Raw genomic sequence first — 27674 nt, 5'->3', positions numbered from 1 at the left:
CAAATAAAAGACAGTACATATTAAGGGAAAAAGAGAGGAAATATTGGCTGCAATAGTTGGAGACTTGTACTAATAATATTTGTATGTAATTGAATTATTGTAACTCAGCCGCCACGTTGCTTTTCAAAGATATAATTGTAACTTTAGAAAATCAATAAAAAGTTTAATTTTAAAAAAAGAACAATAAAATAAACAACAAGAAATACAATTATATGATTACCAAAAAAGAAAGATGGACACGGGTAGAGAGCAGAGGGAGAAAAAGGAGGAAGTGGAGTCAGCCATCAATCTGGCAGGCACTTCCAGTGTAAATGAAATCTTAGTTGTGGTCGTAAGTCCTCGACTTACGAGCACAATCCAGCCCAAAATTTCTGTTTTTAAGCAAGACATTTGTTAAGTGGGTTTTGTGCCCCATTTTACGACATTTATTTTTTGCCAGAGTTGTTAAGTGAATCACTGCAGTTGATAAGTTAGTAACATGGTTGTTAAGTCAATCTGGCTTCCCCATTGACTTTGCTCATCAAAAATTTGAAAAATCTGATCACATGACCCCGCAATCCTGTGACGGTCATAAGCATGAACCAGTTAACAAGCATCTGAATTTTGATCTCATGACCATGGGGATGCTACAAAGGTGGTAAGTATGAAAAATGGTCATAAGTCACTTTTTCCAGTGGTGTTGTTAAAACCTCTGGTTCCGGTGACTGGGCTGGATTGGATCCTGCCAAGTTATCCTGGGAGACGTATATTTGGAATCGTTCATACTAAGTGAGCTGTTGTAAGTCAAGGACCCCCTGTGCTCAGTAAATGGGAAGGAGCTTTTCCCACAAGACAGGAAGGATAAGGTAGAGACACATTTTGTGCATGAGTCTTTGGGAAGCCTTTTGCCTAAACTTCCCAAATTACTATTAGGGTAGTCACTTTTACTAATTGGTAGAAACTAACGTTGCAATTGACAAAAGGTGAAGCGTAACTATTTGTAATAGTTTCTCCTTTCGAAACACGATCCACACACATTTTTTTTATTTGCATCTCTTTCATAATTGACATTACACGTGATGGAAGAATATACAAATGAGAAAACAGCAGGCAGGATATTTGTGACTCACAATTAATCCTTACTTCAGGGCGAGAGATGTCACACTTGTTTAGAAGTTGTTTATTATTACCGTGCACCCCCTAGTGGATTAGGTGAAAATTACAAAAGCAGGCATTGCTCGGCCCAAACCATCTCAGTGGAGAAGATAGCAATGCTAGTCTTCTAATCTAGAACTACGTTCGAATGGCAGCACAATTATAAGTTTTGTGAAGCCATATTAACTTGGGGGAAGCAGAGCATTCCTTCTCAACTGTCTCTGTTAACCCTAGCCCTTTTCTGGTATAGCAATATCATGTTATTCATGACACTAGGGCTTGTTCCTAGGCAACCCCCATCATAGACAACCCCCCCCCATCCAACTGGATTGATCTTAAAAGATATCAGGAGGATCCTAACTGGTTAGCACTTGAATGGGAACCAACTTTGGGGTGAGGTATCACCAATATGCCGATGATACCCAGTTGTTTATCTCCACCCCGAGCCAACCCAGTGATGCCCTTGACGTGATGTCCCGGTGCCTGGAGACGGTGCGGGTCTGGATGGGAAGGAACAGGCTCAGGCTGAACCCCTCCAAGACCGAGTGGCTGTGGATACCGGCATCTTGTATTGTCCAACATGTTCCACCTCTTTTGATGGGGGGGAGCTATTGCCCTCCTCAGAAAGGGCCCTCAACTTGGGTGTCCTCCTGGATTCACGGCTTAATTTGGAGGATCATCTAACTGCTGTGACCAGGGGGGGGGCCTTTGCACAGGTTCGCCTGGTGTGCCAGTTGCACCCCTTTTTGGACCGAGATGCCCTATGCAAGGTCACCCATGCCCTTGTCACTTCTCACCTGGATTACTGCAATGCTCTCTACATGGGGCTGCCCTTGAAGTGCACCCGGAGGCTTCAACTGGTGTAAAATGCAGCCCCGCAGGTGCTTATGGGAGTATCTCGATACTCCCATGTTACACCACTCCTGCGCGAGCTGCATTGGCTTCCGGTTGCCCTCCGGGTGCGATTCAAGGTGCTGGTAATTATCTTTAAAGCCCTACATGGCTTAGGCCCGGGGTACTTGCGAGACCACCTGCTGCCAATGTCAACCTCCCATCGCCTGGTTCGCTCCCACAGAGTCGGCCTCCTCAGGGTGCTGTTGGCCAGGCAATGCCGGCTGGCGACCCCCAGGGGGAGAGCCTTCTCTGTGGGCATGCTGACCCTCTGGAATGAACTGCCTCCGGAGCTGCAGATGGCCCCTGACCTTCGATCCTTCCGCTGCGACCTGAAGACATGGTTGTTCCAACAAGCGGGCCTGGACTGATCATGGTTTTTTAAATTTGGTTTTTATCGGCTTAAATTGTCCTTTATTTCTTTATCTATTGTTTAATTCTTTTTTAATCTTTGTATTCTATGTTTTTTAATTTTTTATTGCTGTGAGCTGCCCTGAGTCCTTAGGGAGAAGGTGTTGTGATTCAGGGTCAGCCTGTGGGTTCGGCAGTTGGGTCGGACGACTCAGAGGAAGAGGAGGAGGGGGGTGTTGAAGAGCTTGATGAGAGCCTCCAGCCAGGCCCCTCTCATCTGGTCACGACGCAGACCCAGCTGTGTGAGCCTGACAGCGTGGATGAAGATGACCCACAGCTGGTCCTGTTCAAGGACACCCTACGCAGGAGGCAGTCAATCAGGAGTAAACAGAGGAAGGCAATGGGGCACCTTGGAAGGAGGCAGAGAGAAGCCACGCCCTGAACTGTATTTAAGGGGGAATGCGTGGGAGGGCTGGTATGCTGAAGGCAACCGCTTGAATAGTTCCTGTTTCATAGCTCCTGTTTCATGGTTGGTGTCTGTTTTATGTTAATAAATTTGGCAGGCTTTATTCCAGCCTCTTGCCGTTTGTAAAGGGGTTGTCCCTGCCTTTTCTGCAGGGCCGGTAGCAGGCTGGTACAGAACAGAAGGGCGGCATATAAATTTAATAAATAAATAAATAAATAAATAAATAAATAAATAAATAATAATAATAATAATAATAATAATAATAATAATAATAATAATAATAATAATAATAATAATAATAATAATAATAATAATAACTATCTGATCTCTTGACAAGGAAACTATATGGACATGTCTACATAACAGTCCAAGTAATCTTCCCTTAGCTAAGGATGTCACTCATACCAACTGAACAACAGAATAACAGAGCTAGAAGGGATCTTACAGGTCTTCTAGTCCAGCACCCTGTTTAAACAGGAGACCCAAGACCAGGGGTGTCAAACTGCTGGCCCGCGGGGAAAACTGCGCACTCCCCATTGCCAGCAATGGGGAAAAAGCTCCGATACATCGTGTGACGTCGCGTGACATCGCGAGTTTGACATGTCTGCCCTAGACCATTTCAGATAAATAGCTATCCAATCTCTTCTTAAAAACCTCCCGTGATGGAGCACCCACAGCTTCTGGAAGCAAGCCGTTCCACTGATTAATTATTCTCACTGCCAGGAGTTCTCTCTGATCCTTCTAGTTGGAGATGAGGATTTTCTGCATGTGAAGGAAAGCAGCTTTCTAGTCAGTTTTTTCAGAGGTTTGAGAGTTAGACATCAAGTTCCTCATCCATCAGACAATGCCTCCATAGAAATACCTGCTGTGTAGTTCCAGGGAGAAGCAACTGGTGCTTTTCTGGACCATTTCAGGGGAGGTCCTCTGATATGGGGGACTTGTCATAACGTCTTACAAGGTTTGTCTAGCAGTGTGCGGGAGAGCATTATCGTGAACGAACACCACACCGGAAGCGGTGCCGTAGAAAATCCCACCAAGTGTGAAGATGCCAAAGGAGTACGGCTAGTGAAGTTCACGGAGTGTGGTTCGACCATCAAGTCCGAAGTCTACTGTGAAACATTACAAAACTCAGATGAGCTATCCATAACAAGCGTCGGAGCATGCTGACTTCCGGTGTGATGATGGTTCATGATAATGCTCGCCCGCACACCACTAGATGCACCCAAGAACTTTTGAAGCAGTTCTGTTGGGATGATTTTAATCACACACCTCCATAGCCCAGATTTAGTGCCAAGGGACTACTACTAAGGAATTTTAAACCTTGTAAGATGTTATGACAAGTGCCTCAATTTGAATGACGACTCTGTCGAAAAGTAATGTAATGTTGTAGTTTTTTAATATGTATAATAAAAGTTCTGTATCTGCGAGTGTCTGTCATAAATGGAGGTTTATTTCCGAATTGCCCTTGTATTACGAATATACTCAGGTGCAGATTGCTTTGAAATATACTAAATACACTCCTTTGTTATGTGACTTGCAGCAATGGCTAACCTACCATCCCAGACTGAATACAAGGCTATAGTGAAGCAACAGAAGCTTCTGTGATCTGTTTCCTCCTATTTCTCCTTATGTGCAGAGCTGTCCTAATTCATTTATCCCTGGTCCATAACGTACCCCAATTACTCTGGATCATAAAAAAATAATAATTGTCTCATTCCACTCTGGGAAAAAAAATATAGACAGACAGTAGTTTCCGTAAACCTGAATCCATACAATTTACATGGGAGATATTTTGAACATCCCAAATGGTCTACAGAAGTGAATACATGTCCTTTTAATCACTTAAGCCATGGAGCATTTGTACATACTGTATATGACCTTTCAGCTCATTAGGACCTCATTAACATTTTGCCCTGGAAAAATGCCGTTGTTAGGATCTAAGCAAGTTAAGATTATACTTTAGTAAGAACAAGTCTGCTCACTGGCTCATTTATTAGATTATTATAAAGTTTGACTACATGCATTATGCTTAACCTGGGATCCTTATTTAGGCTTTGTTAATATTTTGTCCCACTCCCTACCTTAACAAGTTCCTGCCTGCCAACACAATTTTGTTTTACGACGTCTAAATAAAACAGGCAGCTCTCTGAAGCCTTCTTCCAAGTTTGAGCACCCTGACACTCAAGCACAGAAATACTTAATGGCTTGTAAAAGACTGCTGATTGTGAAACAAACTTTCAAATGCAGGTGATTAAAATATTCTTATGCATCCCGTGATGTTTTCATGAGGGCCTTCTGGTAAAACTGCTATAAGATTGGCAGTTGGGAGTCCAACGCCTGTAACATCCGATGAAGCTCTTCCAAACATAGGAGGAATTGCAATGGTTAGAACTGCTCAGGAGACAGTCTCCAAGGGAAGGCCAATGGATCCATAGACCTGAAACATATGGAAGTCCTTTGTTCTTGCAGGGTAATGTAAAGCTTTTAGAACCCAGCGGCTCAAAGGTGGGTTGTTTCACATTGATCCTTCTCTATCACACAGCCATGGGAAGTTCATAACTTTACTGGTTTAGCAAAAGGGAGTGCGGCAAACCGCCAGGAAAGATGCAAACAGCTTTCTCACACATTGAAGGCCTGGAGCTTGCCATTGCTTCCTGGCACAAAGTTTCAGCCCAGATCTTGTCTGAAAAACACCTGGGAACACAATGTTCAGTCTCTGTGCCAGGTCACCCCTGGAACTTATCAAGGTATAAAGAACTAGACTGCTTGCCATGTACGACACCCTTCTCTGCAAGTGTTTTCTGACAGTCAGCTTCAACTCAGGTCCTGATGTAGACAGAGATGAAGAGATCACCCCAGAATCCCATCCAGATTGAAACACTCCCCTTCAGCAGCCCACAAGACGGAAGGAAAGTCTCAGAGCTTTGGTTATGAGGAGGAGCACTGTTGGTGAAGGACACAGGTAGCAGCCTCAGGCATGCCTTTGAAAAGAGCACAATTTTATTTGGGCATCCTAGCCTCCTTCACGTAACTGTGATGCTAACGATGCAGATGCACTGAAAGGAACTGGCCCACTTCTGATGGCTCTATAGCTGTGGTGGCAAACCTATGGCACGGGTGCCACAGACGGCACTCAGAGCCCTCTCTGTGGGCATGCACACCGTCACCCCAGTCCTAGGCATTCAGCTGGGTTTTATAAAACATTTTCGCTTTAGACCTCCACCACCGTGTGCAAAAAAAAAAAAGGTTCAATCAATCAATCAATTTCAACTTCTTGTGGGAAAAAAAAAGATCTCACAAAGTCGGAATTGATTGATTGAATTTTTTTGTCCCACCCAGTCTGCCATTACCACCGCAGCCACACCCACCCAATTGGCCACACCCACCTAATAGGTCACACCCACCCAATGGCCACACCCACCCGGCACCCGATGATACATAAGTGGGTTTTGGATTGCAGTTTGCTCTATAGCAATACCCCAATGTGAGCACACCTGAGATCAGACAACCATGTGAATGAATAACCCTCACTTGAGGTAATGCAGGTAATCAGCTTATGTTTTAACAATGTTTTTAACCAGTTACAGCCCTGAGGTTTTTCCTCTTGTCTCAAAAAGCATCCTATCTGGAGAACTCAAACCTATTCAAATAGCCAGAGTTTTTTGAATATTGCCCAAAGTCATTTCTGCTGGATTAGATGGCTGCATACATTTGATAAATTGATAGATAGATAGATAGATAGATAGATAGATAGATAGATAGATAGATAGATAGATAGATAGAGGATAAAGATAGATAAAGATATAAATATAAACTTATAATGATAGATAGAAAAAAATATAGACAGATTGTCAAGCCCCGCCGGCCTGCCGCTTGCTCGGGCCTCGACATCACCTCCGTCGGGCTCCGGACGCTCGGATGGTGGGCGTGGCTTCGCCCGGACTCCGCGGAACGCGCCGCAGCCCCGCCGCGCAGCTGGCCGGCACCCAGCTGATCGGCGCGCCCGTTCCCAGACGGCCGGCGGACGCGCGCTCGCCTCGTCAGCGAGGACGGCGCCGGGCGCCCACCGGACTGGCGCTGGCATCTGCCCAGGCTCCTCCGACTCCTCGGCGGCAGGGCCCTGAGCTGCGGGCGGCGCCCGGGCAGGAACGGACTGGAGGCGACGAAGGGCCGAACGGACAGTCAGACCCGCCCCAGAAAACCATAGAGGGGTGTGTGGCTGTGCCCGTACTGCCACCCACTCTCACTGGGCGCTTGGATGGACTCGGGGGGGAGCTGACAGCCGCAACGCCGGCACGGACTGGGGCGCGTGAGGGAGCGGAAGGACAGGGCTTACCTGGGAGGGGGCTTGGCGGGCCGCAGCAGTGCACATGGTGGGTGGTGGCTATGCAAGGTGATGGGTGGGGCTTTTATGGGGAGGCGGGCGGATGCCGGTTTGCTTTGAAGGGGTGGGGTTAGGGTGTGGTAGCATGATAAAAGAGCGTTGAGGCTGGGTGCCTCAACGCTGACTTTACCGCGGTTTGATTTGTGCGAGAAATAAACCTGGTCACCCGTTCCTTTTGGAGTGCTTGTGCTTCTTCGCAGAGGACGTCGTGACACAGATAATGATACAGATAATACTGTATGACAGATAGATATAAATATAGACAGATAATATGACAGATAAATATAAATATGACGGATAATGATAGAAAGAAAGAAAGAAAGAAAGAAAGAAAGAAAGAAAGAAAGAAAGAAAGAAAGAAAGAAAGAAAGAAAGAAAGAAAGAAAGATAAAATGTTCTAATGGGGGTGGGGTTCTTGCCGGTGCCTGGAGGAGTGGATACAGAGCGGACAGCCATTTCAACTTTTTTCTCCTGAACTGAACTGATGTCCAACTGGAATGTCACCACGAGGTAGAGATAACCACGAGGAACCCTCTAGAGCAGGGGTAGGCAACCTTGGCTCTTTTATGACTTGTGGGCTTCAACTCCCAGAATTCCTGAGCCAGCCATGCTGAGGGGCAAGGGAGAATTTCCAAGCTGAGCCATGCTGGCTCAGGAATTCTGGGAATTGAAGTTCACTAGTCATCAAAGAGCCAAGGTTGCCTACCCCTGCTCTAGAGCAAGAAAATCACAAGAAATTCATCCAGATTCTTGACTGGATTGGAGTCATGGCCCTTCATCTTAGTTGACAGTACACACCCTGTTTCCCCACCTTTACTATTATGGGGAAAGCCTTAGTTTCTAGGGTTACATGGCAGGTGGGAATTATCAAGAGAGAACTGTACTGTATGGAATTATGTCCCGCTGTTCAAATTGCAATCACCACTGAATTCATAGCTGGAAATTTTCACTCATGCTCACCTGTGTGGGTCCTCCGGTGAGCCTTCAAGTGGGAGCTTTTCGTGTAAACCTTATTGCATCCTTCAAAATCACACCTGTGGATGCGGCGCTTCCGGGAGTCCGGCGATTCAGACCGTCTCTGGCGTCTTGTGCTCTCAATGCTAAACGGTGAAATTGAACTGTGAAATAGAAGCAAAAGAGGAAGTCAGGGTGTTGATTCCCTTCACACAGATAAACCCCCAAGTGGCCTCAATGGCTCTCAGAGAGTGCTAAAGACCAGATGACTGCAAAGAAATAGGAACCTTTCATCCCTCCCCATCATCCTGCCAGAACCGATGAGAATGTTTTCAAAGAAAAAAAAACCCCGAGAAAATCCAGTTGCCTTTTGAAAAAGCACCTTTGAAACAACCATGACTGAGAGTGGATGACTGAGAATCTCGATAGACACTTTGCTCTGAGATAAAAGTGAGTGTCAAGGATGAAACTTTGGCAGCTATGTGCCTCTATGTTTCAACTTGCCTTTAAATTAAGGGGGGGAGGTGTTACTTTCAAATGGGTAGATGGAGAAACAAAACTTCTTCAATTCACCTGCAGACCATGAGAGCTTGAAGCCTTGTCAAGGACACCAGAACAGGTGTGGATTTGAAGCAGATGGTTCCCATAACAAAGTGGATGTGTTGATATGGATTACATAACATGTTGGGGGTTTGGCTGGGAAAACTATTGTTTAAGTATACGAATTGGTGTTGGCACCTTGAAGTTAAGTTTTCCTTCGACATAACCAAGATGTGTATTCAATAAATAGTAAGCTTTTTGGAAATGAAATGAACCTGGAGTTTTATTTGGATTCTTGAGCTGGATGTTGGCAGTGAAACTGGTGACAAAAGACAGAAAGCGTATTCTTAAAAGAAGGAATACAAATCACAATACACTTTTCATTGATGCTTCTTAACACTGTCACACTTTTCCTCAGCATACTTCTCTTTCATGACAGAGATTCCTGAAACATATGTGGCTGGCACACAACACCTCAGTTCGAAAACCCTGTCCTGGGTCACTATAGGTAGTCCTCAACCTATGATGACAACTGAGTCCCAAAATTTCTGTTCCTAAGTGAGACAGTTGTTAAGTGAATGTTGCCCCATTTTACAACTTTCCTTGCCACAGTTGTTAAATGAATCACAAATGAATCCAGTTAGTAATACAGTTGTGGAGTGAATCTGGCTTCCCCCTTGACCCTGGTTGTTGATCACCTGACCCTGGGACATTGCAAGTGTCATAAATATGAGTCAGTTGCCAAGAATCTGAATTTTGATGCAGCGATCATGAGGATGCTGCGTGAAAAATGGTCAGTGCCGCTGTAACTTTAAACACTCATTCAACGAACGTTGTAAGTCAAGGACTACCTATAATTTTCTCTCACGTTTCTGTCACCTTGGGGGATAATTTTACTCAGTGCAGGGTTGAACCTACACTAGTCTCTTTTTATGAAGCCTTTGCAAGAATTGCAGATCTTTGTCTCCACATTTCTTCTTTGTAAAAATATCTCTACAGAAATAGAGCACAACAATGATGAAAACTGTAAACCTGAATGCATTTGGGTCAATATAAAAGGGAGAAAAAAATGACATTGCCATAGGTGTATACTATAGGCCACGCAACCAAACAGAGGAAATAGACAAACGTTTTGCTAGTCAGCTAGCTAAGGTATGTAGGAAGTACATCACAATAGTAATGGGGGACTTTAACTACTCTGACATCAACTGGGAGACAAACTCTGCACCAAGTGGAAGATCAAACAGATTCCTGACAAACCTAGCAGACAACTTTGTCACCCAAAAAGTAGAGAAGGGAACTAGGGGATTAGCCATTTTGGATTTAATTCTCACTAACAGAGATGAAATGATAGAAGGTGTTGAAGCCATAGGAACCTTGGCAGGAAGTGATCATGCAATATTGGAATTCAACATTATTCAAGCACAAGCAATAGCATACAGTCAAATTAAAGTCTTGGACTTTAAGAGAGCTAATTTCAATAAACTTAGAGAGAGCTTGGGAAGGATTCCATGGATACGAATTCTCAAGGGGAAAACAACTCAAGAAGCTTGGGAAATTTTGAAAAGTAAGATAATAAAAGCACTATATTTTTCAAAGATCCTGGAGCACTGGGAAAGTACCAGAGGACTGGAAAAGAGCTGATGTAGTTCCCATCTTTAAAAAAAGGGGGAAAAATGGATCTAGGAAATTACAGACCTATCAGCCTGACCTCAGGGGAAGATTCTGGAAAAGATAATCAAACAACAAATCAGTGAGCACCTAGAGGCAAACAAAATCATTACTAAAAGCCAACATGGGTTTGTCAAAAACAGATCATGCCAGACAAATCTTATTGCATTCTTTGACCAAGTAACAAAATTAGTGGATCAAAGGAATGCTGTGGATATAATTTACTTGGACTTCAGTAAGGCATTTGATAAAGTAGATCACAAACTACTACTTGATAAGATAGAAAAATGTGGGTTAGACAGCATCACCATCAGATGGATTCGTAGCTGGCTGACTGGCCGTACTCAGCATGTGGTCCTCAATGGAACCGCATCTACATGGAGGGAAATGTGTAGTGGGCCCAGTGATCTTCAACATCTTCATCAACGATTTGTATGAGGGGATAGATGGGGAACTCATCAAATTTGCAGACAACACCAAGCTGACAGGAATAGCTAACACTCCACAAGACAGGCTTAAGATACCGAAGGATCTTGACAGACTTGAACACTGGGCGCTATGTAACAAAATGAAATTCAATGATGAAAAAAGTAAGGTTCTACATTTAGGCAAGAAAAAAACAAATGCACAGGTTTAGTATAGGCCACCAACACAGTGCTAGGGTGCATTAACAGAGGGATAGAATCAAGATCACGTGAAGTATTAATACCACTTTACAATGCCACACTTGGAATACTGCATCCAGTTTTGGTCACCACGATGTAACAAAGATGTTGAGACTCTGGAAAGAATACAGAGAAGAGCAACAAAGAGGTCTGGAGGCTAAAACATGTAAGGCTGCTAGAATTGGGTATGTCTAGTTTAATGAAGAGAAGGGTGAGGGGTGACATGATAGCAGTGTTCCAATATCTCAGGGGCTGCCACAAAGAAGAGGGAGTCAAGCTATTCTCCAAAGCACCTGAAAGCAGGTCAAGAAGCAACGGATGGAAACTAGTCAAGGAGAGAAGCAACCTAGAACTAAGGAGAAACTTTCTGACAGAACAACCTGCCTCCAGAAGCTGTGAATGCTCCCACACTGGAAGTTTTTAAGAAGAGACTGGACAGCCATTTGTCTGAAATGGTATAGGGTTTCCTGCCTGAGCAGGGGGTTGGACTAGATGACCTCCAAGGTCCCTTCCAACTTTATTATTATGATTATTAGTTTCTAGCCTTCCCCAACCTGGGCCCTGTGCATGAATTTGGACGGCAATTCCAGGATGAGGGGCACCCAATTAAAGACGGAGGGCGTGTTTCGTGGCCATTTTAATTAGGTGCAATGATTACAACTAATCGTTTCAAACTGAAGATTTCCATTCTTCCACTAGATGGAGGAAAAACCCTTCGGAAGAGTGGAAGTTTCCAAGCAGCCACCGAACAAGCTTCTCTCCTTCTTTCAACTGAAGGCATTTCTTTTCCAGCCAAAGGTTTCTTTCTTTGTTTGCCTGCTGAAATCATCTGGATTTCACAGAGTTTGGTCTCTGCAGGTGATACAAACAATGGCTTTGCTGCTTTAAAACCTGCCGTGTGTCTGAAGAGGAAAACAAATCTTAATAAGTTGTGTGATTTCAATTTTTTTTGGGGGGGATGCAAGGTTGATGATAAGTAAAATATAATAAGGTCCAGTTAGTTTTGGAGGAACAAACAAATATAGTCTGTTGCCTACAGGGCTTTTGTTTCATCACAAAGCAACTTATCTTTGCACCTAGTAACACATAAAACTTTAACCAAAACTGAATGATCGGTGCAGAAATTCCGTACTTGATAATGCAAAAGTGCTTTTGTGGGACACATTTTCCATAGCACCAGAAAACAAATCCTTTAATTTGAATTAATGTCAAAGAAGACTCTTCTACCACGTCAGACCCAAATCTGATATGAATATGGAGAATGTTAAGAAGAGCAATGCAGACTACCACCTTCGCTAATAAAATGAAACCCAAACTCTAAAAAGAAGTGTCTGGTGATATATGTGTAAGGATAGAAAAAACAGATTTTTGCCCTACAAAATCCAGATAACCACTAGATCAGGGGTCTTCAAACTTAGCCCTTTTATGACGCTGGTTGAGGAATTCTAGGAGTTGAAGTCCACAAGTCATAGAAGGGCCAAGTTTGAAGACTCCTGCAGTAGATAGAAAGAAAGAAAAAAGATGTTTTTCCTATATCTGCAACCTTGTGGTTGCAGGCTTTTTCACAACTAGTAGCCCAAGGAAGCAAACTTAAATTCTAAGCTGAGAGATTGATTGCGGGTTAGTCCAAAATTTGTTTTAGTGCCTGACTTTAGGCACTGTTTATAAGCTGGAGCAATAAGTAAACCTGGGTGCAACTACATAAAGACAGCCAAATAGCAATAGGCAAGCACTTTGACATCTTACAGCAACCTGACTGGCTATGTTGACATTTCATTATTCAGTAATCTATGGTTCCACAGAGAAATCAAATGTACTTACATATACTATTTGTAGAACTAGAGGAGAAAAAAATGCTAAAAGGAAATTTATCACTGCAATAAGGTCGTGGGCATTATATTCACCTAGCATGAGGTTCCCAGATTTTGACCTATGGAGCAATCTACACATCTGGTACAAATTTACAGTGATATATGTATCAAAATTGAAAAAAAAATAGAGAGATCTTTGGGCACAGTCTCCTATATTCAGTGTTATAAATTCTCCAAAGTAGGACTAGGCAATTTATTATGATTTCTGGTTTGCCTCTAAGATCATGGAATTGCAAAACCACAAAGCTGGAGGCAGATCATTCATCTTTTCACCTGATTTCCTGCAGTGAAGCAGGAATGGAAAATCCTCTGGTTGAGTAATCTCTCTCCTGCAGTGCAGCAAGGACAGAAAGACAAATCGAAGGCTACACACAGCCAATCCTAACAAAATCAGGGTTTCTTTTTCCCCCCCAGCGAAAACCCTTCCTTGGAGAAGATCAAGAGCGAGCAGTTTCAGTAATCCCACCCCCAGGCTTCATAATACATGATATGCAGGATATTCACTCATCCAGGTGATAACTGTTTTTGTTTTTATGGTTTGATTGTACAGGAAGCAGAGTCACGTTTTGTGAAATGGATGGCTATATAAATATGATAGATGGATAGATGGATGGATGGATGGATAGATAGATAGATAGATAGATAGATAGATAGATAGATAGATAGATAGATAGATAGGATAAATGATAGAGATAGATATAGGATAGATGAAAAAGATAGATAGATAGATAGATAGATAGATAGATAGATAGATAGATAGATAGAGATAGGATAGATGAAAAAGATAGATAAATAGAGATAGATAGATAGATAGATAATAGATATAGATAGGATAGATGAAAAAGATAGATAAATAGAAATAGATAGATAGATAGATGATAGATAGATAGATAGATAGATAGATAGATAGATAGATAGATAGATAGATAGATAGATAGATAGATAGGATAAATGACAGATAGATAGGATAGATGAAAAAGATAGATAGATAGATAGATAGATAGATAGATAGATAGATAGATAGATACTGTAGATAGATACTGTAGATAGATACTGTAGATAGATAGATAGAATAAATGATATATAGATAGGATAGATGAAAAAGATAGATAGATAGATAGATAGATAGATAGATAGATAGATAGATAGATAGATAGATAGATAGATAGATAGATAGATGGATGGATGGATGGATGGATGGATGGATGGATGGATGGATGGATGGATGGATAGATAGATAGATAGATAGATAGATAGATAGATAGATAGATAGGATAGATGAAAAAAGACAGACAGACAGACAATAAAACAAATCCTTCTGTCACCTAAAAAGGACCAAAAACCAAAAATGAAAAAGAGGAGAGACAGGCATTTGAAAGGATAGATTTAAAACACCCAAGCACTGGAGGTCAACATGTCTTTTCACGTCAATTCAGAGAGATATGTCAAAGGGTACCCTGTGTGCTATGTCTCCTTTGACAGTTAAAAGTATATTTACTGAACAACGCTAGGATTTTGAGTTAACTACCTTGCACTTTCAACATGAGAGAAATAATTCGCCCTTTTCATTTCTTGCCCAGAAAAATATCAGCAAGGAATAAGAGCCTATTATTGACCTGGGTTCTTTCAAAAACAAACCACTATAACTTGATTTAATGTAAAGCCACCTTTAAGGGCTCTTAATGCCTTGATTGCCTTGTTAGTGGTCTCCTAGGAAAAGCGCCTTCAGTCTCATTTGGAGATGCATCAAAAGCCAGAGAATGGGACAATCCACTCATCCCCAGTTACTAAGAGCGTCTGGTTGACATTATTATTATTATTGAAGGCAATGAAAGCAATTACTGGGGTTTTTTTTCCTACATTGCTACATTGTATATTGGGTGGCTTTGTTTATGAAGATGAATCAAGGATCAGATGCCGGTAGAGATTGCTCATTCAGCCTTCTTTATAAATCAGTAGGAATCATTGCAAACTTTGGTGTCATTCAACGATAACAAAAAGAAAAAAAAAGATCTGAAAAGGGAGCTAAATCATTTTGGAGAAAACGCTATAGATCCATGCCTTGGATTGACTTTGCTTTGAATTTGATCAAAGGAGTTTGCCAGGATCCCAGGGAAAGAGAGACAGGCAGAATCAGGCCAGCTAACCTAAAGGGAACACAATAGTTTTCCTGAAGTGGGATCAAGAAAAGGGGAAAAAGAACAAAAAAAACCCAGAAAAAGACACAATAGCAGGTTGTATGACATTTGTATGTGCTACTCCCTATTTGTTTATTGAGAATATTTCTACACTGCCCAGCTCAAAGACAAGCCTAAATAAAAATAAAGCAAGTTTTCTTGAATCCTCAGTTCTGTGAAGCCAAGTCCATCTGCATCTGGGATACTATTTTAATTAGAAACTGTCCAGCAGCAGAAAAAAAAACTTTAAAGCCCACCAACAAGAAATAACCTTTGCAATTCCTCATTTACTATTTAAAGTCCCAAAGGACTGTCCTTGAGTCATCAATCCCCCATTAAGTCTTCTTCCCTGTCCTCACCAACCAGCATACCTATAATTTCCAGGCTACAAGGTGGCACTTATGAAATCTCACATTTTCAGGGTGGGATGGTGACCCCCAAGGCAGAAAGGCAGGAAAAATGAGGCTAATTGATAGTATTAGAGAGGATTCCTATTGGGTCATTGGCTTCATTCTTGACGTTAGGTGGCATCATAGTCACATTTTTTTCTAGCTATAATCCTGTCTTTGCCCTTTGTTCTCTCTTCAGAAAGTAATTCAGCTACATTTCTTTTGATCTCCTTAAGAGGAAAGACACACACAAGGACAGGTGTGGGAGGAATCAAGCACAGCAGGTAAGATTCTTGATTAATAGAGATGTAGATATCAATGTACTAAATTGAAGAATAAAAGGAAAGGGGGTCCTTCCTCGCTCCCTTCCTTCCTTTTCTCCCTTCCTTCCTTCCTTCCTTCCTTCCTTCCTTCCTTCCTTCCTTCCTTCCTTTCCTTGAAATTCCTCCCTCCCTCCCTTCCTCCCTTAGTACCATGCTGAGAAAAGATTATAAAAGTATGAAAGGTAATACAAATAGAAAAAGAAAGAATAAAAGATATTTTTTAAAAAGTAACTCCTGATCCGCTTTACAGCAATTTTAAACTTTTTGTCACTCTTTGAAGTTCACATCATAGCTCCCTTCTTGCCATATTCTTAATCAGCAAATCTATAAATCGCTGGTTTATTTTATTCCATTTTCAGCAACAACAAAAAAAGCCCATAAGAGGTTTACAGTCTTTTAATAAAAGAACCTGTGTTGTATTGTCCTCAATCAAACAAGTCAATATTCCCATTTCTCCAAATTCCATCATCTTCACAATCCATTCCTCCGTTGTGGCTATTTTAGTATTATTATTTTTTTTCTGTCTCTGTGCATAATCTCACTCCAGGCTGTATGACAGAAAACCCAAGACAGACAGGATTTAAATTAACCTTTGTAATTTGAAAAGAGGGCTAATGAAGTGGAAGGATGGTCATTGCTGAATGAAAATTCTACATTGGCAGGTTCTCTACTTCTTCGTAGATGAAGGATCCGATTTAGGATTCCGCTCTAAAATGCTACAAATGTAGGCAAACGTGGGCAATAAAAATGCTGACATGATTTCCTAAAGTTAGGGGACTCAGAAATAGCTCCTTAGTTGGATGGGGTTGTGTTTTTTTCTTACTAAGAGGAGAACACCAGAGGAAAAAGGACTCCTTGCCACAGACACTCCTTTATTAGACTCTTCCCACACAAGCTGAGGTCCAGGCTCAGAAACACCTTGATAAATGGATTGTGTTTGTCGTGCTTACTAACTCAAATCTTTTCTACATTTCTCAGGCATTCTAAGACAAGGCTCAGAGGAATAAGACTTTCTTGATCCGCTACATCCAGGAAGCAGGAGTTTTTAAAAAAGAGACATTAAGCTTGTACAATGTTTACAAGAAAAAGAAGTAGCTGCAGCAGAGTGAAGAAGCCAAGCATTTAAGACGAAAGAAACGGTTCCTTGCAAAGCTGAACCAATCAAATGGAAATATTTGAGTTGGCGGATGAATTCTCCATATGTTTTGCTGGATGTCTGTCTGGATTCTGAAGCAAAAGTCGGTGGGGAACCCATGAAAATTGCTGACTATGAATAAAAAGTTAGTGATTAAAGCTGAGCTAATATTTCTTAGAATGGATTTTTCAGAGAGGGTGGTTGAACTCTCCCCCTTCCCCTCTCTAAAGGAGGAAACATCCTTCTTCTCTCATGCCACAAAGTGCACAACAATTGGACCTTATGGACAATCCGAAAGGTCCAAACACTTGAATCTTACGGACAATCCAAAAATGTCTGCAAAAAAAAAACACCAGCAAACAGAAAACACACGGTCTCCATTTCATAGTTTATGGGCAACCCCCAGTTCTTAAAACAGAAAAAAAACACAAAAAAACCTCTTACGGAAGTTCTCTTAGTCTTTCGGCCAAACATCGACCACATTTTTGGTGCCTGAAGACTCGGAGGAGAACTTCACAATGCCATTTTCATCACACTTTATGAATGCAAGTGAGGGATGGGCTTGCTCTGAATCAGTTCTTCCAGCCACCCTGAGAACAGGGGTGGCTTCACTTATGTTTTGACTTCCACTTGTCTGCATGGATGGGTTTCTTCTACAAGCATTGTAGGAACCTAATGCGGATGTATTAAAAGCAACTTGCTGGCTTCTTGTTCTGAGTCATATAGCATTGCTAGCTTTACATAGGCAAGATGCACTAGTGAGAGAATACAGAAAAATTATGAGCAACTCACTTCTACCGCTGCATGCCAGCCTTCCTCATTTATCTGCCGGAAAACTCAAATCCAGGAAGCCCTCACTGCTACTTGTACAATATCTGCCCGACAACTTTAACATTGATTCGTAATGGAAAGCCAAATGGGTTGCTGAAAGCCCAGACATAGGTAGACATATAAATGGCCTCACAAAAAAAGGTGCCAGGTTCTGAACCACCTTGTGAGCAATGGACAGTCCTGCATAGGATGCACATCTCACACAGCATCTATCTGTTGTGATTCAGGGTCAGCCTGTGGGTTCGGCAGTTGGGTCGGACGACTCAGAGGAGGAGGGGGGTGTTGAAGAGCTTGCTGAGGGGGTTGGAGAGCTTGCTGATGAGAGCCCTCAGCCAGGCCCCTCCCACTTGGTCACGACGCAGACCCAGCTGTGTGAGCCTGACAGCGTGGATGAAGATGACCCACAGCTAGCCCTGTTCAAGGACGCCCGATGCAGGAAGCAGTCAATCAGGAGTAAACAGAGGAAGGCAATGGGGCACCTCGGAAGGAGGCAGAGAGAAGCCATGCCCTGAACTGTATAAAAGGGGAATGCTTGGGAGGGCTGGTTTGCTGAAGGCAACCGCTTGAATAGCTCCTGTTTCATGGTTCGTGTCTTGTTTGCTTTTGTATCCATAAATTTGGTAGGCTTAGTTCCAGCCACTTGCCTTCTTGAAAAAGGGGTTGTCCCTGCCTTTTCTGCAGGGCCGGTAGCAGGCTGGTACAGAACACTATCAGGACTCTCTGTATAAATGGTGCATAGTATCCTCCCCTCAGTGTGGGTTTCATGTCAAGCTGTAGATCACATCGTAAACAGCTGTAAGCTGAGGGCATATACCCGCCCACATTTTTTTTTAATATAAGTGATGCTGTGCTTCAGTGTTTAGATGGCCTAGACTTTGATAACAATAGCACTTAGACTTATAGACTGCTTTGCAGTGCTTTATAGGCCTCTCTAAGTAGTTTATAGAGTCAGCATATTGCCTCCAATAATCTGGGTCCTCATTTTACCAACCTCAGAAGGATGGTAGGCTGAGTCAACTTTGAGCCAATCAGGATCGAACTCCTAGCAGTGAGCTTAATTAGCCTGCAATACTGCATTCTAACCACTGTGCCACCACAGCTCTTGATATTGGAACATAGTTCTTTTTAACATTTATATTTTACTGTGTCTATTAAGGGACGCGGTGGCTCAGTGGGTTAGGACGCTGAGCTTGTCGATCAGAAGGTCAGCAGTTTGGCGGGTCAAATCCTGAGTGCCACGTAACAGAGTGAGCGCCTGTTACTCGTCCCAGCTTCTGCCAACCTAGCAGTTCGAAAGCACGTAAAAATGCAAGTAGAAAAATAGGGACCACTACGGTGGGAAGGTAACAGCGTTCCGTGTGCCTTTGGCATCTAGTCATGCCGGCCACATGACCACAGAGACAATCCTCGGACAAGCGCTGGCTCTTCAGCTTTGAAATGGAGATGAGCACCGGCCCCTAGATTTGGAAACGACTAGCACACATGTGCGGGGGAACCTTTACCTTTTACCTTTACTAATCTAGGCAAAATGTTAATATATATTGCTAATCCATGTATGATATGCCATACACGAAATAATGTTCTACCAGCAGGATTTTCAAAAATAGGTACAAACCTTAAGCAAATGCAGAAGAATAAAATGTCACGCCACAGTGTAATTACAGAGTAATTCCTGAATATGGCATCATCCTTACAATGTTAGTGGCTCCTTCATAAAGCACAAGGATGTCCTGGGGCCAAAACACTGTGTTAAACATAGCCTGATGAGAACAAGACTAAAACATGCCATCTAACCTCAATTCTCTGTGTCCCAAAAAAGAAGCAGGCCAGTTTTCACCTCTCTTCTGTTACATCGGGTTCAAATAGGTGGCTTCCTAATATGATCCTGACAACCCATCAATTATCTTTCATTGCCTCCTGTACCTTGGAAACCCATGAGCTTGATGGCTCTCCTTGGGGCCCTCTTGCTTACATAACTACTCGGGAAGAGGGAGGGAAGAAAGAAAAAACTCAAGTGATAGTGAAGTTAAACTACATTGGATTTGTAATGAAACTGGGCCATCTCTATAATGAGATAATTCTATTATCTCTGTATTTAAGCAATTTGATCCTTAATGTCCAGGACCTTTGGTGATTTGAGGCATGTACAATCCTAAAAAAGCATTAAGGAATATTTCTTTCTGCTCTGCCACATTATAGCAGCCTTTTCTGTCTCACTGGAATTCATTAAGGTTTATTGGTCATGTTTATACCCCACCCATCCTCAAGGCTGACTCACTGTTATTGTATTTATTTGTCACAGTCCTAAACCGCCCAATATCCATCCTTCTTTGGAGAGTGCACAGATCAATTTAAAGGAAGGATAAATAAGATCATTCCATAAAGCAGCACACAATAAAACCTAATGAAAATCCAACTGCAAACAATAAAACAATGCATTTGGAAATAAAAGCAACCCCAATTTTAAAGACAAAACTCTGTAAACACTAAAATAGTTCTAAGCAGGTCTGGGAAAATAAAAAATATTTCCTTTTGGTGTCAATAAAAGACAAAGTAGAAGCAGAAAAAAAGACTTTCTAAAGAGTCCGTCCTGTTAATATGTCATCAGTCAAAAAGTGATACCTTCAGATACCCAGCATAAGCTCTCAATTGGTGCTCTTTCAAAGCTGTTGGGCTAGGGGAGAAGTTACTGACTTTTCAAAACAATGACATTTAATTCTCACAACTAGGTACAGCAATCAATTATGCAACTGCCATTGCAACCTGATTCTAGCAACGCATTTGTGTTAAAGGCTTTCCAGACTTCCTAACTCCTGGCAGCGATGACTGGAGCTTATGGGAAGGGGGCAATGCCAAGTTCTACAATATCTTGTCAATACTGGGACATCTGCTACGTTGAGGTGCTACAAATTGCCTTTGTTCACCAGGAAGGAACCTGGTTCAAGATGACTGCAGTCTTTGAGAGTCATCAATGTGTATCGATCCACCATTCTTTCATCCGTTATTATAGGACAATGGATAGAGAACCCAGATTTCCTTGGCTGGCTTCACTGCCATCATATACTTGAATGGTACCAGCTCCATTTATCTTGTCCTCAGCACTCCAACTGCACTGCAGCTTGGGATAATAATATTATACTACTTGACAAAATTGGTAAATCAAATAGGGAAAGCTCTGTCCAGCTGTCCATTTTAGATGCCCATCCAAATGCAATTGAATGCATTTGGGTGGACATTCTCTTCCTCTTTTTAGGATTCGTGGTTGTCAGTCTTCTAGAAACTCATTGGAAATCATTTTTTTCCAGTCCTTTGCTTAAAAAAAAAGTCCTTTTTATGCTAGAGAAGGAAATCACCACCACCCAATCCCAATCAGTGCTCAACTACAGACAAGTGTTTCTTTCCAGTTTCTTATCCCTTTCCTTCCATTTAAAGCTTAAAAATCAGTTGTGCAGGTTGCTTGGGTTGGGTTGATCATGGCACGGGGCTTGAGGAAGTTCTGAGAAGCCAAATTGCTCAAGGATCCCCCACTCCAAATTACAAAGATTAATCAGATTAACCAGGCATAATCTGGTTTAGTTAAGCATTCATGTTAAAGAGTCCTCACTTCTACAGCACACAGAAGGCCAGTAGTCTTGAATAAATCAGCCTTGGGTATCCCTGATCAATAGTCCAGCTAGAGTATCCCCTTGGACAAGCTAAGGCAACATGAAAGGATGAAGAAATGGTAACCATATCAACCACTGGGGCTTTCACCATTACCACTCTATGTTGATCAACACTGAAAAATCCAGCCTGGAAAGCTTTCAATGGAAGACAAGACAATACTATGGTGGTATAGTTAAGGGTTCTTCCTAATGATCTTCATTCTATATTTCAGATGAGGAGTCAGTAAACTGTGTTACTAAATCAGAAAAAAAAAATCTGACTACTATTTTTTCAGGGCATGCTATCAGAAACCTACAGAATATCTACAAGAGGAGAAAAATGCATTATCGCCCTGCTGATTACGTTGACCAGTGCATGAGAAATTCATTTGGTTTGCATGTTAAGGCAAACATACCCACTTTGCATTTCCTAACCCTGCATTCGCGTTGAAGCAGTTACATGTCACATTTCTCAAACCTCTGCAGTGAAAATTCTGCCAGATAGATCCTCACCTGGGGTGTTCCAAGGATGGCATTGCCCAGTCTGCTAGAAGTAGAAAAGGACAAGGAAGAACAACTGAAGGCTATCTGTTGGATTTCCTCTTCTGAGGTCATACTCTAATCTTAAAGAGAAGTTAGAAGAACAGCACTAACTGTGAGAGGATACTCAGAGACCTAGTGGACAATCACTTAAAAATATGAGCCAGCAGCATGCGACAACAGCCAAAAAAGCCAGTGCAGTCCTTTGCTGAATAAACGAAGGGATAGAATCAAGATCATATGAAACTTTATAAAATCTTAGTAAGACCATACTTAGAATACTGCACCCAGTTTTGGTCATCACAATATAAAAAAGATGTTGAGACTCTGGAAAGAGTGCATAGAAGAGCAACAAAGATGATTAAGGGCCTGGAGACTAAAACATACGAAGAACAGTCGCAGGAATTTGATATGTGAAAAGAAGAACTAGAACATGATAGCAATATTCCAGTATTTGAGGGGAAAGAAGAGGGGGTCAACCTATTTTTCAAAGCACCAGAAGGCAAGACAAGAAACAATGGATGGAAACTCATCAAGGAGAGAAGCAACCTACAACTAAGGAGAAACTATCTAACAGTAAGAACAATTAACTGGTGGAACAGCTTGCCTCTAGAAGTTGTGGGTGCTCCATCACTGGAGGCTTGTAAGAAGAGACTGGACAGCCACTTGTCTGAAGTAGTATAGGACAGTGAAGGCAAACCTTTTAGAGACCAAGTGCCCAAACTGCAACCCAAAACACACTTATGTATTGTCATGTGCTGGGTGGTCCCATTGGGTGGGTGTGTCCCATTGGGTGAGCATGGCTGCAGTGGTAACAGCAGACTGGGTGGGACTAAAAAGTTCAATCAATCAATTCCAACTTTGTGAGATCTTTTTTTTTCCCTGCAAGAAGTTGAAATTGATTGATTGATTGAACCTTTTTTTTTTTGCACACGGCGGCGGAGGCCTAAAGCGAAAAGGTTTTATAAAACCCAGCTGAAGGCCTAGGACTGGGGTGATGGCACGTGTGCCCATAGAGAGGGCTCTGCGTGCCACCAGTGGCACTCGTGCCATAGGTTTGCCACCACGGGTATAGGATCTCCTGCTTGAGCAGGGTCTTCAACTGGAAGACCTCCAAGATCCCTTCCAGCTCTATTATTCTGTTATTTCCAATATTATGGCCCTTAAGATTCTGTCCCAGAGACCACAGATAAGGAATAAAAATGGACACCAAATGCAAGTGATTATACTTGTTCTAGAGCAGACATGTCAAACCTGCGACGTCACATGACGTCGCGTGACGTATCGGAACTTTTTCCCCATTGCCGGCAATGGGGTAGGCGCGGTTTCTTCATGACGCGTCCAGCCCGCGGGCCGGCAGTTTGACACTCCTGTTCTAGAGTAACAATATTACAGAGACCTGATTAGTCATTGATGGATTAAAAAACCCAATGGACAAAGGCCGTCTTCTCATACCCCATCAGCTGATGCCTTAATCCACTGAGTAACAACTTATCAGAAAATAGGTAATGCATAATGAATTATTGACACTTTCGTGTAGACCAAAAGATGGTTTGGTTGCAGAAATAAGACTGACAAAAAAATTGTTTTGCGGTATAGTTTTAACTGAAATATATATATATATATATTTATATCCATAAATTCATGATACGATAATACAAAATTGCATTACAAGCTGAAATATCACTTTGGTAAAATGTATACATTGAAAAAAAACAAAAATGCATTAGGATAATGAACATGAAAATGCAGAGAAACGTTTCCATGATGTTTTTTTTTTAAAAAATGCTTCTATTGCAGAAATGAGTTAGAATGAACTTAGGGTAATCAAAACCAGACAGTTAAACTTGATAGTTTTTTTTTTCTATCAATGTCTTTGCTCCTATTGATTCCATATCCCCTTTGACCTGCTTTGTATAACTTTTTATAAGATGTAAAAATCTAAACTTTGCCATCTTTCCAGTTTTAACTGCTTTATTGTTCTTTGCCATCAGCAATAAGCTTGTTTTTTCCTTCCCCCCCCCAGCCCAAAATCACCTAGTGAGTTTCTGCGTGATGAATTTGAGCTGGGAACTTCTTATCCACTCATCCACAGCAGCCTTCATTATGAAAATAGTGGTAGGCTTGTTTTCAGAGGCATGGGATTTCAGAGGAACTATAGAAGCAAGAGGTGGTAACTTATTCATGAGTCCTTCTAAAATAAACATCACAACTAAGTGGTAATTCAGTTGCTCCAGCTTTTTACCACAAACAATGGAGCCCAGAGACTAAGCTGATACTGGGATCCTTGCCTGGCTATTTTTCTTGGAGTTAGCAAAGACAGGTTGCTTGGTTGATGTTCTTCTTGGCGTGGTTTTTATTTCTGGCTCTAGTGGACTCCCACAATGACTTTACAGATGTTCACAAACAAAACAAAACTACAAGAAGGAGAAAGAGGAGGCGGGGAGGAGAAGGAAGGGGAAGAGGAAGGGAAAGGAAAGGAAAGGAAAGGAAAGGAAAGGAAAGGAAAGGAAAGGAAAGGAAAGGAAAGGAAAGGAAAGGAAAGGAAAGGAAAGGAAAGGAAAGGAAAGGAAAGGAAAGGAAAGGAAAGAAGGAAAGGAGGAAAGGAAAGGAAAGGAAAGAAGGAAAGGAGGAAAGGAAAGGAAAGGAAAGGAAAGGAAAGGAAAGGAAAGGAAAGGAAAGGAAAGGAAAGGAAAGGAAAGGAAAGGAAAGGAAAGGAAAGGAAAGGAAAGGAAAGGAAAGGAAAGGAAAGAAGGAAAGGAGGAAAGGAAAGGAAAGGAAAGAAGGAAAGGAGGAAAGGAAAGGAAAGGAAAGGAAAGGAAAGGAAAGGAAAGGAAAGGAAAGGAAAGGAAAGGAAAGGAAAGGAAAGGAAAGGAAAGGAAAATTCGTGCAGGTTCAAGTCCCACCAGGCTCAAGGTTGACTCAGCCTTCCATCCTTCTGAGGTCGGTAAAATGAGGACCCAGATTATTGGGGGCAATGTGCTGACTGAATAAACCACATACATACATACATACATACATACATACATAGAGAGAGCGAGCGAGCGAGAGAGGAATATGTATATATGTAGGTATATATGTATATATATATGTATATGTGTTATATATGTGTATGCGTTGATATATACTTTTTTTTTTGAGAGCAAGCAACAGAATTTCATTTTTAATGTGTGCCAGTATGTTCCCAGTAAAAATGACAATAAAGGCTATCTTATCTTATCTTATCTTATCTTATCTTATCTTATCTTATCTTATCTTATCTTATCTTATCTTACCTTACCCTTATTAATCTTGGTGGAGCAGTGGGCTAATGCCTCCTTAAGTAACACCAGCTGCCTGCAATTAGTGCAGGTTCGAGTCCCACCAGGCTCAAGGTTGACTCAGCCTTCCATCCTTCCGAGGTAGGTAAAATGAGGACCCAGATTGTTGGGGGCAATAAGCTGACTTTGTAATAATGCCGCTTGGGGGGGGCGAAAGCCCTAATAAGCAGGCATATACATAGAACGAAGGCTACTGCTAAGCACATTGATATGTGCTTTAGATTGTAAGCCGCCCTGAGTCTTCGGAGAAGGGCGGGATATAAATGGGATTTTTAAAAAAAAGGAGAGAGGAGGGGAGGAGAGGAAAGGAGAGGAAAGGGAAAAAGAGAGGAGAGGAGAGGGGAGGAGAGGAGAGGAGAGGAGAGGAGAGGAGAGGAGAGGAGAGGAGAGGAGAGGAGAGGAGAGGCCAGATAGTTTTGCATAACAAAAGAGATAGAAGAATTTTGAGATCATTTCTTTACATCAAATACGGATCTCAGAAAATCTTTGGCGCAAAGCCCATCTCCTCTACCGTTTTTGCTCACCGCAAGAAAAAAAAGATAGGGAATTCCATGACCATTGCTTGCCCTGCTTTAGAATAATTTCTGGCAAACTACATTCTTTTTGAACAGATTTGCATTGGCCAACTGTTCTTTCCAATCTTACTGTCCTGACTCATCCCACAACTGTTCTTTACATCCCCATCAGTTGCACTTCGATGCTTTTAATAACGGCTTTAATATTTCCCCTCAAAACTGTATCTAATTATACTGCATATCGCTATTGTCTTCACAATACAAGCTACTTGATACTGATTAGCCCACTGGGATTAATACTTTGCAGCAACTACGTTTAAGTGCCTTTTCAAATTAAAACAGTGGCAGTTTATAGAAAGGTCGCAGGGAAGGAAGCCCAGATTCTGAATGCCTGCAGTTGCTTGGCTGGTCATCTCTTTAGGCGCGAAGGCAACTTCACTCCTTTCATTTATCATGGTCTGTTCTGTTCCTGCCAGAGAAGAGGCTGGTTCCCTTCCCTGGACATTCCCTTAGAAGTCACCACTAAGAGCTCCTGCAAATATGCCAAAACTTCACTTTTTGAAACATTCTTTCGGAGTTTGGAGATGGGGTGAAGTTGCCAATTCCTGTTGCCTTGTGGTTCTTTCTTCTGGAGGGCTAGTGGACCAAACCAGCAATAATAATAGCACTTAGACTTATATACTGCTTCATAGTGTGCTCTCTAAATGGTTTGACAGAGTCAGCATATTGGCCCCCCCAAAATCTGGGTCCTTATTTTACTGACCTCAGACGGATGGAAGGCTGAGTCAACCTTGAGCCGCTCAGAATCGAACTCCTGGCAGTTGGCAGAATTAGCTTGCAGTACTGCATTCTAACCATTGCACCATCAGGGCTCTTGTGAGATTAGATCTCTCCTGCAAGATTATAGAAGACTAACAGCAGTCTTTGTCTTGCTACAGAACAACGAAGAGAATACACAGCAGGAAGGGACACTCCTGTTAGGTATATGGTGTTAGCCTACAATGTTGGGTTGGAAATATATTAACCATGTTATGTCTTTAAGATGTTAATTGGCCAATGGATGTGTAAGTGTTCTCATGGCCATAAGAGGGAGCTAGTAACGTAGCTTCTCTCTCTCTCTTTCTGAATTCACTGCTCTCTACTATTACTGTTTTTGCTCTGTTACTGTGATAAACCTGAACTGTGTATTGACCTCTGGACCGGTAAGAAGACTTTGTATTTTGGATTACTCCTTGGACTATTGCTATTGTGTATGACCTGGACTGTTTATTTTTGACTGTGCATTTTTGTTTTTACACCACCTCAAAAGTAAAATACTTTTTGCTTTTACAACTCAGTGTACTCTTGTGGTTACTGTGTGACTCTTACTGCTCTCAGTACCCTTCCTTGTCTGTGCAACTCTTTGGTAGCACAAGGAGACCTCTGTACAACAAATTCTTTAACAACTCCAAATCAGGGGTCTTCAAACTTGGCCCTTTTATGACTTGTGGACTTCAACTCCAGGCACGCTGGCTGAGGAATTCTGGGAGTTGAAGTCCACAAGTCATAAAAGGGCCAAGTTTGAAGACCCGTGCTCCAAAGCATCCTTTGGATCTCATCTCATGGTACTGGTAACGGTGTTCAAAGCACTCCATGGCATGGGGCCGGAGTACCTTAGGGAACATCTGCTGCCGGCATCAAGCTCCCTGCGCCCTGTGCGTTCCCACAGAGAGGGTCTCCTCAGGGTGCCACCGATCAGAGAATGTCAATTGGTGGCCCCCAGGGGGAGATCCTTCTCTGTGGGCGCTCCGGAGCTGTGGAACCAGCTACCGGTAGAGCTCCGGATGGCGCCCGATCTTCGCTCCTTTCGTCGCGATCTCAAGACCTTTCTGTT

The 27674-nt window shown here is 42.2% G+C and overlaps 1 protein-coding gene across 1 annotated transcript in view; it reads right to left on the bottom strand.

The window, feature by feature from the left end:
• The window catches only part of KLF12 (KLF transcription factor 12), a gene marked incomplete at its 3' end in the record, with an annotated part of 230349 nt that overhangs the window by 20826 nt on the left and 181849 nt on the right, over positions 1 to 27674 (bottom strand). The window contains 2 exon segments of the mRNA XM_081326857.1: positions 8187 to 8347; positions 8349 to 8423. Of these exon segments, the coding sequence (XP_081182983.1) occupies positions 8187 to 8347; positions 8349 to 8423 (236 nt within the window).

The sequence above is a fragment of the Vipera berus genome, assembly GCF_964194415.1.
Source record: "Vipera berus genome assembly, chromosome: 4".
NCBI classification, from domain to species: domain Eukaryota; kingdom Metazoa; phylum Chordata; class Lepidosauria; order Squamata; family Viperidae; genus Vipera; species Vipera berus.
Note: the sequence above shows the minus strand (reverse complement) of the source record. Positions and strands in the feature narration are given on the sequence as shown.